This window comes from Meleagris gallopavo, chromosome 2 (assembly GCF_000146605.3).
Source record: "Meleagris gallopavo isolate NT-WF06-2002-E0010 breed Aviagen turkey brand Nicholas breeding stock chromosome 2, Turkey_5.1, whole genome shotgun sequence".
In the NCBI taxonomy this organism is placed as follows: Eukaryota; Metazoa; Chordata; class Aves; order Galliformes; family Phasianidae; genus Meleagris; species Meleagris gallopavo.
The window spans coordinates 13,560,723-13,577,384 of record NC_015012.2 but is presented as its reverse complement, the minus strand read 5'-3'; the positions used below and the strand labels follow the sequence as shown (position 1 = coordinate 13,577,384).

General features: G+C 38.8%; 1 protein-coding gene across 5 annotated transcripts in view; it reads right to left on the bottom strand.

Moving 5' to 3' along the window:
- The window catches only part of LOC104909559 (serine/threonine-protein kinase MRCK alpha-like), a 46,507-nt gene that overhangs the window by 26,947 nt on the left and 2,898 nt on the right, over positions 1 to 16,662 (bottom strand). For all 5 annotated transcript variants that reach the window (XM_031552340.1, XM_031552341.1, XM_031552343.1 and 2 more), the window contains exon 2: positions 1,558 to 1,649. In XM_031552340.1, coding sequence (XP_031408200.1) covers positions 1,558 to 1,620 — 63 coding nt within the window. In that variant the 5' untranslated portion in view covers positions 1,621 to 1,649. The remainder of the gene's footprint in view (positions 1 to 1,557; positions 1,650 to 16,662) is intronic.

Below are 16,662 nucleotides of genomic sequence, written 5' to 3'. Positions count from 1 at the left end.
TGGGTTTGGTGTGTGTGTGTGTGTGTGTGCGTGTGTGTGTGTGTGTGGTTTAGCCGCTGTGCATTTTGATGCTGATTCAGCAGACAAAAACAAGATACACATGGTTTACACATGGTTCTTCTGACAAGAAAGTGCTTACATCACTGATTTTCCTTGCATCTTATGTGATCCGTACATGAACTAAGCTGCAACTGCTATGATAGTAATGAGAAAAATCATTGTTTCATGCAGAAACATTTGTCTCAAAATGGTGTGAATCCAGCATTTTCTCTGTGGCAAAAGATTAAAGACCAATTATCCATGAACGGATAATATTCACAGTATAGTCTTTAGTCTTTTCTATAAGGAATCATCAGTCCAGACAGAGCCAAAACAACCAAAGGGTGATGAAGTAAATGCTATCCTTTCATTGTTGTTTTTTATATCTGCCCAGTGATGACATTTACACTGAGGTATATCACTGAGAGCTCCGATGATACACTACAGTAAAAAATCTTCTTAAAGTTTCTTAAAACTACAGAAATTTGATTTTCCATAATCACAGATTAGCAAAGCCAAATTTTCACACTAAACAAGTAGATCAGCAAAGCTTTAACCAACTCTTCCTCATCTGCCATGAAGCCTTCAGAGATGCTCTCAAACCTTGCAGAATGTCACAGTTTGAAAAACATTTCCCAAAGTAGAAGGAAAAGACTGATTTTAGCTCTTAGATTTTTTGAGGCAAATAGGCAATGTTCTGCACAGACTTCACATACTATTCCCATTTTAGCACATTTGACCACCAAAAAAAAAAAAAAATCAGCCACTGTTATATATAAAGTTGTTCTTTTGACATAAATAGTGCCTTGCACGAAGAGGAAAGCACACGTACTTAGTACCAAGAAGCAGAGGCTGAAAAGTAGGATTTATTCATTCAGGCTTCCTCAGTCTGCATATTCTTACACTTCTAGTGTCCATAAAACCTAGTAATGAACGGCCTTGTTTGACAACTTAAAATAAGGGTTTATTCAATTAGAAGCAACAAAAGCTTTTTATAACTCAATAGTAAGAAGAAATGCAGGAAAACAAAGTTTAAATATCAAGTTGAGGAAATAAAGTGACAAGAATAGAGAGATTTCTCTGTTCCTAGGATGTCAGTACCAATATGTTCACTTAAGTTCTTGAAAACTGCTTTCAGACAATTTAGTCATTAGTATAATTAGAAAAGACTAGATCTTTACACTGTCAGTAACTCGGCAGCGTCCATCTGCTGACTAGAAAGAATTAGAGTCAAGCAAATAGCTCATCATCAGATGGTTGAAACGCTGTCTCTCACCCCATGTATAGATGTTTCCTCTCAAAATTTAAGAGACTTAAACTACAGTGAGCTATCAGAACATATACAAAACCAAATATACTTGCATCAATTGTTAGGTTGATCTTATCATCCATTACGTCTGCATAACGTAAAATTGTACATATGTACATGATAAACGGGCTGTCAACTGTCTCTCTTCAGCATCGCATATCTGCAAAAGCATATTCAAATCCTTCCTCCTGCCTACTTCATGTACATACCTCACCAAAGGCTCCTCGACCAATCACCTTTAGGATTTCAAAATCTTCTTTATGTAGTCGCATCTGTTTCACTTTAGATGTAAATGGTTTGGCTGAAACAAAAGAGAAATATCAATCATTAAAAACCAACAAAAAACAACGTAACAGCAGCATAAAATAGATGTAATTAGAGTCCTGAAAACAACAGACTACTTATATATCTGTATTCTATAATGCAATATTGTGAATTCAAAGCTGGAAATAATAACCGATAAAAACTAAGCCGAAACTGCTGTTAGTGAAAGGGTGTTTTTGCCCTGAAGAAAACAGTCCACTGAACAACATAGTCTTTTACGTTCATAGTTGTCCACCGCAGCTCTATTTCACGTTATCCGTTACTGCAGAAGCGAAGTTTAATTCATTGAGGTATTCACTTTTGACCTTTGGATGCTATTCATTTCTCTGCCAAACAGCTCTTGTATTTGATAGAAAATTAAAACGCAGATGAAAGAAGACTAGTTTGGGCAGCACTGGTCCCGACTCTATATCATGCAACAGTTTTACAGACAACTTCAAGAACACTTAATTCTTAGCTTCTGAAGTGAAAACAGTTGTATTCACAAAGGCATTAATTCCACATTTAGTGGAAAAACCACACAGGTATAAAGCTGAATGAACAGAAGAACCCAAAACAAAGAGATGCCCACCCACCCAAATCCAAATATGAAAGTAAGATTTTTCTGCATTCTCGTATAGTTTGACCATACAAGCCATAACATAACTGGTATCACTGCACTACAAAAGTAACAGCGTTCCTTAGAATTTTCCAATCAGCCCCATTTTTCCTTCCTAATATCCCTGGCAGTGCAGCAAAAATTGTACAAGCTGACGCAGAGGTCAAGAAATCTGAACTTAACTTTTTCTAAGATACCTCAGATGCAAACAATCAACTCTCTAACAGCAGTTCTGTTTGTTCTAGCTCTGGAAACATCAGCTCTGGCTTCAAGAAATAGACTGAAAAAAAAGGATTTTAGGTCCAAACAGTAATAACACAGCCACAAGACACTGAGATTTGCACGGAAAATAAACTAATGTTTTTACCTTAAACTTACAACTGCTTCACTCAGAATACTTATGACAGTTAAAGCACAGGCATTCTTTCAAGGTGTAAATTTTAAAAAGTACTTTTCTCAAGTCCACAGAGATCTCAAAATCAGTTGCTTGTAACTTAATAAAAAAGAATAAAGGTCTCAGAATAGGTGAAACAAGTGACAAGTACTCCTTCACTGGGAGAACATGAGTGATTTAACACAAGTATTAGTACCACTGATGAACACTACTGAACAAATTGAAACCAGTCGTTAAAGTCTTCTAACTTGAAAAACAACTGATTGAAAACAAACCCTCCGTTCTTGACTTCAACATTTTTTGACCATTATAGGCCTGGCTAGAGTAACAGGCAAAAAATCTTGTTAACAAGCAACAGCATAGCTGTCTAAACCACAAAACTCTTTCTCACTTTATATTGTAAGGAAAGGCCTGTCGTTCTTTAATTATTACATTTTGGAATCTTCCAGGGTTCCCATAGGGACAACAGAAAAATAAACATCATTAAAACTGATTCAGTAAAATACAACAGACTAAAATACGCTTGGATTTGGTTTAATGATTTGTAGTATCAGTGTTAGCAGAGAAGTTTGTAAACCTTCTCTTTAATATTTTTAATCATCTCTAGCAACAGACATGTCAATGTATAGCCAACAGTTCTAGGAAGCAAGATACAGTCCAAGAAAAGCAAAAGAGACTTGCCCTAGGAATGTGCTCTAAATAGCTTGTTCTAAAAAAGGTCAGTGTGCTTCATCATCAACGTTGTTTGTCTGCTGTGCAAACATTTGGTATTTTTGTGGCAACAGCAATCTTTAGTACAGAAAATCTGGCCTGGTCAAGGGTCTTGGAAGGCATATCTTCAGACAGCAATTTCATGCATTGAGCTTTGCAGACTATGAGGTTAACGGGCAGATTTTTCGCAACTAGTTTGGCAATGCTCTATGAGCTGTTATGAAGACAGCAAACCCCAAGGTCAGGAAGCAGTTTTCAAAATGCAATTTGCACACAGGGGTCCCTGCAATACAAAAGGCTCCTGAATTTAAATATCTGGGGATATAGCCCTCTCCTCTATTTACATGCTCATCTCCTCTAACAGAATCATAAGCAAATTAACAATTAGAAAATAACATCCCCTTTATCAGAGAGTTGCAGTTTCCTTGATGAATACTAGTGCCTGTCTGCAGCTTTTTAATAGCAAAAGGTGCCATGGGAGGGGTGGGCATTCTCTTCAGCACTTCATTCAACAAACAGAAATACAGAGCGATAGCTCTTCCCCCTCCCACATCCCTTTTCACAACTACTAACAAAGCACCAAGGAGCAGCAGTTAGTTATGTCAAATTGAATTTTCTCTCTTTCAAAGCAGCAGAGAAGTACGGGCAGCATGTCCCTGGCTCGTGTATTCATTCAGCTCAGAGATTCTCAACTTAGCAGGAGTACAGTCTCATTATATAAAAATTAAGTATTTGCCAGTATGTCATTTATGGCCACAAGCTGCTAAGTCATATATAGAGACAGTTATTCCGAAAAATATTGATATGCTGTTGTTATTGCCACAGAGTTTGAGGGATATTCTTTATCTGTAAGACCTATTCTACAAAAACATTGGCCACCCAACCTGGCCAACACATTGGATCTTGACCTGCCTGGGAAAACTGAACCACCATCCTCTTGGCAAAGATTCCTTACAATTAATCAATTACAGATGGCAAGAAAAAGCCATCTGATAACTCAGCCTCAAGGGAAACCAACATACTAGAAGCTAGGCTAAGCTATTTTCTAATGAGGTGAACCTGTCATGACTATTTTAAGTAATTTAAGTCTCTATGGGTTGTTCCTCACATTTTATGTTCAAGACATTCATTCTATTTCTGTTTACAAAGCAATCAAACTCGTAAAAAAAAAACAACAGTATGAGAAGAATTCTATAATTGTTTCAAATTCTTCCAGCTAAAACCAGTCTGTAACTTCACCTGGAGAAACACGTTAAAAACACGCCAAACCAATCACCAGGGCTCCCTCTGCCAAACCAGACATACTGAGGAGCTCACATTCCAGCTCGTATGGGTTCTGAAGTAAGACATCAAAAGCCTGGCAAGGTGCAAGGTGAAGCATTCTGTAAGCAGCCCTAAGAAATACTTAATATCAAGAGATTTTTAAACTGTTAGAGATAAAAGTCCATCTCCTGAAGAGCTGATGGGGAGGACAGCAAAACTGTCAACTCAATGCAGTTCAGTATTGTCACTGTAAATGTGCATGATAACGAACAACAATCGATAGTAATTTAAAAAGCAACACAAAAACGCACACAGAAAATAGAGCAATACTAGAATCTCATTTGCAAAGTTAGTCTTCCTGTCTTCTTCTCTTTTTCTCCAGTCCCCAGTTTGCAGAGATTGGGCACAGCAAGTCCTGAAATTCTCATCTGTCAGGGCTGACCTCTGGCTGGGGTGGCGGAACTCCTTCTCTCTCTCCCTCATCTGCAACTGACCCTTTCCCTCCCCTGCAAAGCACTGCAGAGGACCGGAGTTGCTTTATGCATGGGCTGAAATTACACCCAATGAGATGAGGATCAGATTGACTGTCTGAAGAAAGTGCTGAACATCTGCAGGCCTGGAGCTGCAACTAACTGAAAATGCACACCCTCAACTGATTCATAAATTTAATGAAACACAAAGGGACAATGTCAGGGAATTCCAAATTCTCCTTGGTGCCTCACTGATGTCAAGGTTATTTTACTGGTAAGCAGGACAACTAACTCAGCTTCAATGAAAGTGTGCATCTTCTACTGGCAGGTCTCAGTAAGGTATCTATGCCCTGCCTCTCCAAGGAATGATAAAATGTGCTTCCTCCTCAGTAATCCAGGTGTCACGCAGCAAAAGCAGGCTTCTGCCCACTGCACTACTCCATATAACATACCTCAGTAAGCCAAAGATTTAGAAACTAAATGCTGTATCCATCAGAACTGTTGACAGAAATGATGGAAGTTCATTATGAAGGAAAGAACAACAACAACAAAAAAAGAAAACAGCAGCCATGGAAAAGTAGCTGCTTGCCATCTCAAGAGAAAACCTCCTTCCCTTCACCAGTTAAAAAATCATTATAAAAATACATAGAGAGCATTCCCTTGCTAAGGAGAAAACCCACACAACCTGAGACACTGCCACTCAACACACTCCCAGAAGACTCTTGGATTTCTCCTGCCAGTTCTTGCAAACACAAAACCAACAAAACAAAACCAAACAAGAAAGCAGAATACACTGAGATAGCCCCACTTTTGAAGACATTCTGCTGTTTTGAATTTCTGCTAAATTCCTGAAAGTTAACAAGTGTTTGCATTTTACATGCTCAATCTTGAAATTATTTTCAACTGGCTTTATCAGTCGTGATTATGAAATGCATAAAACGCAGTCTGAGTTAAGAAAACCACAACTGGATGCTTCAAAAAGCTCCAGAGAGGAGGCGTGAGAATGCTCCATCCGAAACCAACACAACTCCTCTAAAGAAATAACAGACAGTCAGCAAGGCAGAGCTGCTGAAAGAGATGCTCAACTTAACTGAGAGATGAAGCATCCCCTCCTCTCTACCCACCTAAAACTGGCAGGGCAGCACAAGAAAACTTTCTGGCAGCTGCTTGTCTCTTTGGAACATATCAGGGACAAAGCATGGCAGATACCGGCCGAACCACAAAACTTTATTTAAGACTATGCAAAAAAAATACAAGCTTCAAATACACTTTAAGTTTTCACAGTTAAGATTCAATTGTCAGTCCCTCAGAACATTTTAACATGTTTTTCCTGATGAACAATTAAGTGCCAACATCTGTATGCACAAGTTAAGAATCTGTCATTTTCCAAGAATGAGAAGTATGTCCACAAATTCCTGTACTATGGTACAGGCAGACACACTATTCTGGATCCTGAGGGAAAAGAAAAAAAAAGTAATCTGTTCTCATCTAGGTCAACTGGAGACCATCCAGCCATCTTTGGCTGCAGCTACCACAAAAGATTCTTCAGCAGGAATTTTAAAATCAGAGACAGAAATAAAATCTCTTTCCCAAACATATAAGAATAGTTCTGTTCCACTCCCAAAGTCTCAAATGAAAAATAATCCATGCATTCATAAAACATTTGCTGCAGGTCTGGGTAACCCTTCCACACTACAGCAAGATACAGCCATTACTTTTTTGTGTTACTGTTCTTTCTCGTCACACAAGTTTTGGTGAACCACTTTATATTTAAATATTATTATATAAACAGCAAAATGAAATATTGAACTTCAATTAGTCCTGCTGTGCACTGAATTCTGACGCAGTTCTTGTAGCACTGTCAGTACAAGCTTTACCACAGGACTCCTCTTCCACCTAGCAGACAGTGTAGAGGTGCTCTGGAAGTAAAACAAGAGCAGTGAAAAAAATAATAATATATCATAGAATGGCCTGGGTTGAAAAGGATCATAATGCTCATCTACTTTCAACCCCCTGCTATGTGCAGGGTCACCAACCAGCAGGCCAGGCTGCCCAGAGCCACATCCAGCCTGGCCTTGAATGCCTCGAGGGATGGGGCATCCACAACCTCCTTGGGCAACCTGTTTCAGTGCGTCACCACCTTTGGAGTGAAAAAAATTCCTCCAAAATATATGTGGTATTTAGAAAATCTGAAAGGCTAATAAAGGAAGAAGGTGGTCACGTGCCCGTAAAGCTGAATGCAGCTTAGGCACTATCCCTCATACCGTCTGACAAGACAAGATGAAACTTCATATTCCTCAGTAGTTGACATAACTAAATTTCCTGTTATTTGACTGCCTAGAATCACTGCATGCTTACACTCAAATCAATTGGACCCATGTTTAGAATTACTAAACATTCTGAAGAATCAAACTAGAAGTATTCCTTTTTAATGTCTGTTTAGAATTTATAAACTCTTAAGTCCTTAATTTTATCACATAAAAAGAAGATATCACCATTTAATGACTAATCTCTTGAAAGTACTACCTTACTCTTCATGAAGATTATGAGTTGGCGACTAACTGAGCAACATGAAGCTATTAGTCAAGAGACAAATCATGCAACCACACAGCAAGTTTCTATGAGTGGGGAAAAAAAAGGGAGAGGGAGGGGAACGAGCACCTGTCAAGCTACAGATCTCCCTTCTGAAGAATGGTATTCTCTAACTACAAAGGATGCTTGTAAAGCCCCCTCAAGGGTGCTGTGGAGACATCATTAATTCTGCAATTTCCTTTGTTCTGCATGCATGGTTTTGCATTCTTAATTAAACAGTCGTTCAAAATACACAATTTAGATAATTCTCTCATCTGAATAAAAATAAAAAATAACCTCTAGAAATTCTGCTGCGTACTATAATAACATAGGAGTGTCTTACTCGAACAAAGGCAGTGACTTGGGCCCAAAGGCAGGCACCTACCTACCACTGACTGCTCAGCAACTGAAGGGCCTGTGCTGCAGGCTGCTATTCACTCTCTATAAGCTGCCTGTTTATTTAGTATTTCACAGCACTTTAAGAGTCCTCCATTTGATTTCTGAAGACAAAGGAAGAAGAACGCTAAGGATTTCAGTCCAACACTTAATACTGCAGAATGAGTTAGACTACTTCCCCTTCCTCTCACAAGTAGATGATCAGTTTCACCTCCTGCAACTCTTCATCCCATCGCTTTCCATCTCAGCTATTCAGCCCCATCTCCACCCCAAGAACCAGCACTCAGCATCACTCTGCTTTATCCCCATGTCACTTTACCACACAGCCACCTCCAGTTTCTCCACATGCGTACTTCACTTACTTTTAAGTCAATCTGCTCATGGCTGTCCTTATTCACCAGCACACCACCACTCCCTCATCCTGCAAGTCACAGAAGCCTCCAGCTGAGCCCAGCTCTCTGCAGCCCTAATTGCTAGTTTTGTGGTTTCCTCCCTTTCCTTCCTAACTCTCTTCTGCCCATCTGAAGTCTCTCTACTGAAGTCCCAGTGCTGGCAATGAAGACCTGCCACCACCCTTCCTCCAATTTCCCAGTACATTTCCTTTCTCCCCTTACCACAACTAGTTTTGAAGGCTTTAATCCTACTTATTTTCCATTAAGTTGCAGCAAACTAACAAGTACTTGAACTGTACAACAGTCCTTCCTTTTCATTTACAATTTTAAAGTCCGTTTTTACGTAAAGAAAATATACTCCGGTTACATTTAATGTTTTGCTGATACTGACTTATGCGAGCAACTCACTTCATTCATTTGCAGTTCCAAGAAAAAGTAATAAAAACTTTGTTAAACTCCAAAGCTCGTTTAATCTCCTTGAATTAAAAGATGTGTTGTAAGACTTGAGAATAGTGGGGGTGATCAGATTCTTCACAAACTTCCCTCCGCTAAAATGACTTGTTTGTGTAGCTATATATTTTTAGCACCTACATACCCTTAAAACTTGTAAAAATGCACACCTGCCAAATCTCACACACTGAGCACATGAGTCATTTCAGTCTTGTTTCTGTCCTCCATCGCAGTGCTTTTATCCTGAAGTATTCACTAGGCTTAATTTCAGACCCATCCCAGCAAGCTGCAAGGGCCTCGGAGCAGAAGGCTGATAATAGAGTCAAGCTGTAATAGCAGACACACTGCTCTACAGCATGTTAGAGGCAAGCACCCACCAAATGAACTGACGTATCATGTAACAGAATACCTTCTTTCCTCTTCACAAGCATAGCATAAGCCTGCTCAAAACCACATGAGTACACCCCAGACAGCATATTTCACTGATGCTGTTATTCATGTTTGCATTGCAACAGTTCTCCGAAGTCCCAGTCACAAGAACTCCTGAAGACCAGTATCATACAAGCACATACAGTTACATCCTTCTGCCCCCATGGACAACAGGTTTAAAATGAAAGCTGCTGTCTGAAGTCATGCAGTTGTGAACCAGGCCTCAGAGCTAACTGAAGTTCAAACATGAAAAGCAAGTTCAAAATACACCTAAGTGATTCTTTTATTTTAGTTATCACTCTGCCATCAGATAAATTGACTTTTGAATGCTGCCTGCATTTATTTTACACTGACTGATATGTCTGATAGGCTGCTCTGTCAGCAAAAATGAAATACTACAATAAAATGGTACAGCACATCATTAATATACCACAGTAAAATGTTGATTCTGAGCATCAAGTCTCTAAGTGCAACAACAAAAAATACACTACTGCAGTTTGAGTGCTTTCTACAATTTAAGTTCCTGTTCACAAAATGCAGCGCCATTCCTAAAGCCACAGAAGTTTTTCCACCTCCATAGCTTAGTCTATATGCCACTCCCCATACCATTTCAATGCCATCACCCCATATTAATTCCACTGCAGTGTAACAGCACACTTTTTGCTTGATCTATGCAAGCAGAGCAATACAACTGGTTCTTATGCACTGGCACAACCACAAAAGCATGAGTAGTTTCATTTGTTTCACAAAATACGATTTTTAGTCATGATTCAACTATGACTTCAATAACAATCCTTTAATAACTTATCAGCACTCTTTGAAGATCTTCAGAGAACTTAGCTTTAACGTAATCCTTTCTAATTAAAATTAAAAAAATCATTTAAAAGTTCAGTGCCATTCGAATGTGAGCTGCCTGCAATAAGCCTGACTTCAGCATGATGAAATGTTCTTTCTGCTCAAATGGGCCAAGTACACAACTGTGCACCAGATCCAGCACTTTATTTCTCAGCTACAATCATCTTTGCTTTCCTCCTGATTAAGAGATCACTGTAAAATAATGCTGATTAATAATCTTTTATTGCAATTTCACCTCATGGCAACTTGAATTATTCAAACTTCAGTGCATTTGCATCACTGAAATCTACTGCTACTTCCAAAAATATCACTAATAGCCATTAATAAAAACTTCTAACAGAATCTTGATTTTGACCGTAGCGCAAACATTTTCCTAAACAACAAAAGGGTCTTCAAAGCACCTTTAAGGGAAGCTTCAAACTAAACCTTTAGAGTTCCTAATGCAGCAGATGAAGGGGTTCTCACAGGGCACTGCCCTCCATGCTGTTGCATGAAACATGCTCTGATTCCAGTATCCCCACCAGCTACATCAGAAAGGACACCTCAAACCTGTGAGCTCTCACATGTATGTGTTGGCAGGGCAGTGAAACTTGCATATTTTTTAAACCTCATTCCCTGAAGTAACGAGGAGATGCATGCCATATGCCTGTATGATAGGCTACACTCAGATTAAAGCATTTCTTTACTACTACATTGATTAAAGATAATTTTTCTCTGATGATACTTATATAACACAATAGGATTATATTTGGTTGTATTTACCAGCTTAAGAGGAAAAGAGGTGGCATGTAGAACTAATTCTTTTTTCCTCTAAGTCAAGGACTTATTGTTTCCATTTCAAACTAACTGATAGAGAAAAACTCACTTCAGTACTAACTGTACTGAATCTCCAAAGACAAGGCATTTTTTCCTAATATTCTTTGCGTTCTTTGCTCTATGCCTTAATTTCCTCTGCACGCAGACAGGAGAGAGGATCCTGTATGGATGCAATGCCACGAAGGAGAAATTATTTGCAAACTGTGATACTGCAGCCCATTTGTTTAGATAAATAAAACACTCAGTGAACACCGAAAATTCTTTGCTTTTTAGCCAAGTGTCATCTCAAAGATTTGTTTATGAGAAACTTGAAAGGAAAAGCCATGGAAAAAACAATGCACGCACAAAAAAGTAATGGATAATATTTTAGAAGAGCATAAAAGATAAATCCTTTAATTTATATACAAATGCACAAGTTTTTTGGAGAGGGAATACCCATTTCGTTACTTCCATGAAGCAAGCACACTTTCCAGGCAGGTTATTGCACAGCTTTTAGTGTTTATTGTTTTCAATTATTACCACAGTTCAGCTATTTCATATAAGTATTTCAATGGAAACTGCACTCTAAAAATATATATATATATATATGTATTCTAATTACAGGTATTAAAATACTTCAGAAATTTGCTTAAGTCATAAGAAAAATGAATGCTAGGAAATAGGGGGAAGAAATCAATTTTACAGAGTCACCAAATGCAAAAGAAAATTCACTAGCTACAAATAAACTTTGAAGACTTAGTAAAATGCAGGGTGGGGAAATCTACGTATATCAATACGTAAAATTAGGAGAAACACTACTTTCAGGAAATCCAAGGTCTTGCCCTGATATTGTAAGACTGAAAGTAGTCACAAAGGAGTACTATAAGGCCACTGTGCTTAAAAATGTCAAATAAAGCTCTGCAATATATCAGAATTGCAACTCTGCCCACACAAAAAAACCTCAGAGGAACATTTTAGGCCACTGTACTATATCTAAAATTTAGAAGAAAATAGACAAATAAGGAAAAATAATGCTTTAATTCAGCTAGACTACAACCTTTTGGCTTCACAACAGCAGTCATTCCTAAGTCTGACTGACTCCAATGCAAAAAATTTCTTGCTACATTTGAATGAAACACAATTGCTACCTACTCTTATCATCACCTTTTCTAGATTTAAAAATAATGGGTACATCATAATTCATCAGGTCCCCCCAAGCCTTCTGTTCTCCAGGCTGAAGAGCTCCAGCTCTCTCAGCCTGTGCCCATAGAGGAGATGCTCCAGCCCTCTGATCAACTTCGTGCCCCTCCTCTGGACCTGCTCCAAAAGCATCATTTAAAAGAACTTATGTTGCACATCAAGACCACTACAAAATACAGATACAAGAAGGATTTGAAGTTCTCTAAATTCAGTCAGATTCAAGTCCAAATTCTCTCAGCTACTTGCTTCTCCTGTCATGCTGGAGGTTTTTGTTTTGTTTGCGTTCCTTGTTGTTTTAATTATGGTGTGAATGTTCCCATGAACATTCCAATAGCATGTTATTCCTTGGTTATTGTAAGGACTTCTCAGCTTCCTTCCTGCACTCCATAAGATCTTATGATTAAAGCTGGGTGGTTGACCTGGAAAATTGTGCTTTATGCAGCAAGACTTACATTTCAAAAAAGACAATACCTAAGTACACAAGCCTTCTTTTACAAAAACACAAAGAGCATACAACTATTTGAATAGGCTCTATTGCTGTATTAATAGTTGAAATACAGAATAGTCAAGGGAGTAAAGCTTTTTCCTCATTTGAACTCACTCAACTGGCACAGGATCCCTTTCCCACTCTCCCAATCCCTTGGGTCCCTACAAATCAAGACCAAAACAGGACCCAGCTGTCTCTGCTTGTTCAAATCCATTCAATTACAGCTGGAAGGCAGAATATTTCCTGGCAAAACTTCCCTCTGGGACACTTACTCATGTGAATAAAACATACAAACCAATCAGGTAAAATCAGCCACAGCAGAGCGTTAAGCTTATTAAATATGGTAGCATATTTACCAGAAGAAAGTACTCAAGTAGTTATTACAGCTGTAATTAAGCACTAGCTAATGAATTAACATAGGAAGCATTAACAGCAAAGGAATCAAATATGTAGTTGTCCTGACCAACAGTTAGGATGAGAGGATCTTGTCTGCCACTCAAAGTCCTGAAAACCAGATTGAATAATCAAAGATATTGGTTATGAATACTCCACCTGACCATGCTAATCTTGTGACCACATACTCAAGATGAGCAGCTAACAGGACATACAGACACAAAACAGCTGAGGGGTTTCAGTGGGAAATCTCTCTTTGAACTTTGAAAACCACTGCTAATGTTACATTTGTTAGACTTTTGTCACAAGAGAAATGAATAAAATCAATGGTCAAGAGCTGCAAAATAAAACAGTCAGTGTCTGTGACCACACCACACCACCCCAATACTAAATACTGCCCCAAACTAAAACCTAAGCAACAGCATATCTGAAAGAAAAAAGAAGTTTCCAAATACAGAATAACTCTAATTATTTGCATCAAAACAAAGAGGAAAAAATTCAGCCCTTATCACTTTATTTGTGTCTACAGACTTCTGAGCACTCTCCAAGTTGGAGACCATTCCTAGAAACATTCTTTAGTTTAGTTCTGTATTTGTCATGAACAAAAATTCCTGAATAACAGACACACCACCTGTCTTTCCTCTCTTCCTTCCCTCAGGTCAGATAAGTCTTCCAGCTCACGACTCTTTGGCCTCTACCTAGACTGCGAGCTCTTTAGGGCCTGTGTGAGTAATTGCAATAAACAGACTGATGTCAAATTTAAACGTTGTGTATGGAACTTCACATTTTCAATTGAATACTTTTCAACACAAAAAGGCAGAAAGCTAGTACTAAGGGATTCTAAACGCTGCTAAAGCTAAAGCTGAAGCATTTCCAAAATCTCTAATCTGATTTTATTTACTGTCCTTCCTGTAATATCTATGTTATCAAAGCCTCTGTTATAGGAGCGTCTTTGTAAAAGGTTACAGGTTTCCCCCACACTTATTCCCCACTTCAAACCTCCTAAGGGTTTGTTGATAACAATGTAGCCTACCAGAACAACAACAGAGAGCAGCACAGAAAATATTCAGCACAAAATCTTCAGGAACAAATACTGATTATCCTAGAGCAGTTCCCAAAAGACACTCACCAGCTATCTTTTTGAAGTACTCAGAACTGCAAAGAACAAAACAGGTCAGAAACAGGTCAGAAAATCCAAGTAATCCAAGTAATGACAAATAGTTAAAAAAAGCTTCCAGCCACAATTTTGTTTATCCTGTCTACAGTGTATTCATTGATAATTGACAAATTCTATCATTATTCTGTGATGTTTTGTCCTACAAATCAGAACAAATCAAGAACACTTGAAATTGATATATCCATAAGTCTACCCATTCCCAATGCACGCAGACGCTAATGTTCACTAGAAGTTTAAAAAACACATTTCTACCACCCCAAACGCCCTCCGCTTTCACTGTGTAAAGTATAAAATATCATCTGAATACTGATTAGCTTCGTTAGCTTTTATACAAATGAATGCATGAGAACAAATCAAAGCTGCGTGATACAAACAGCCCAGCTTAGAAGATTCAGTTTCAAATTGATCTGCCAGTATTCCTTCACCAGAAGCAGCGAAGAGGAACTGCCTCTGCCAAAGAGTCATTACGTTATGTGCTCTCCCAGACAGTCACCAGTGCAGAATGCCATGACTCAGAACTGACACCAGTTCCCACACCAAAACCTCTCCTATTGCCATCTCTTCTGCTCTATAGCTCCCCTGTGTCCCTGCTATGATGCCTAAATAAGCTGCCAGGAATATGAGCTGGGCAGAGTTGCCATATTATTTGTTTGCTTCACAAATATTTTTATTATTAAATCAACTAAGGGTGAGAATTCAAAATTGAGGAAGCCCGTTACATTTAGTACCTCCTTTACATTATATTTAGTACCTTAATAACATACACCCTCCTTAAACAGGTGCGGCATAAGGTGCTATTGGAAATAATAGTTTATGGATATATGGTACCTGGTAAAATGCCAAAGTGATTTATTAGCTCTGCAGCTGACAAAAAAAAAATTAGTTACACTGGTCTGAGCAAATAACAGCTGCAGTCTTTTAAGAAACGGTCATCTGGCATTAAATTTAGAGACAAATTCAACTCCTTCAGACCATAACAAGCACAGCTCTCCAAAGGCTCCATGCATGAGCTGTCTGATCCAAGCACAACGCATCTGATCAACAACGACACAGATCTCATAAAGCAAAGCAGCTGTCATTTCCGCAGCAGCTCCCCTAAGACTCAACACATTTTCCCTGTTCAGGGTTCAACAACTTTTTAAATGCCCTCCAGCTTTCATTTTTATCTGTAAAGTTACAAAAGGGTCAGAATGACAACTCGCTTATGCCACAACTCAGAAGTGTCACACTGTAATTTCCTCTATACTGTGTTAATTTACTCCAACCATACTTTTAACATGTTTTAACAAGCTTTTAACAAATATTTCTGTGAATGGCACAACTTCGTTGTGATGTCAAGGAGGACTTCAACCTGAAGGGCTTCAGAAGCTCACAGAAAGCGCTGACCTTAGAAATTCAATTATGATCAGTACTGCGTACTTCAGATCAGAAAGAAAGACATTTATCAACTGGACCATACTCCAGTATGCATCCACTTTCACTTTGGACAATATTATGTATCCCTATGGCAACCATGTATGTATCTGATCATGAAATCCAGCTACGGCAGAATGTGCTACACAGGTTCATCTACAGCTTGGTCCTCAAGATGTCGTACCTACAGTGCAAGTCTTGAGATATCACTTGCCTTAAGATCTGTCATGTTTATATTTATACATAAGACTTCACAGCTATAAAGAAAACTTGGGACAGCAGCAGACAACTACATTTCAAAGAAGTCTGCTCCCTTTGAACTACTATATTTTCTGTAGCAAAGTATCTCTAGCATCGGGAGAAAGCTGAAGTTCCTAAAAGTTAGACCAGGAACATATGAGAAAACAGCAATACAGAAGCAAACAGAAGAGTCTTAATGCCAAATAACGGGCTAAGGCTCAAGAGCAAGTTGGAAGTTTTCTTGCACCTTTTCCCAAGTTCAGGGCCATTTTCACAAAGTACAGAAACCAGGAGAAAAGCGATTTAAATACATATATAAACAAAAACGCACATGTCTATCAATCACAAAGGACCCCATGGCCTGGCTCAGTGAGTGCCTGAGGCACAGTGCTAAGCAGAAGCTACAGGGAGAAGCTTTGCATCCCTCACGGCTCTACCCAAGGCTGCACTCCTTCCTGCCCTCCAAAAGGGCTCCCTGAGCAATCCCACAGGGCAAACATCTCCTGAGAGCCAGCCAAAAGGCCTGGAGCACCCTTGCCTTTCCAGTGGCTAGTGAGGTAATTTCATACAAACGCACAGATTAAGGTAAACCCACTGGAGGAATCAAGGCCTGAAAGAACACACCACTGCATTTTTGCACCAAATGCTCAGCATTTCTAAATAACCGTGACATTATTCCTCAGAGCTTTTGCTAGGAGGGAAAAATAGCACAACTTCCAAATGTCTTCAACTTGTTCATCTAACTCCAATGCATTC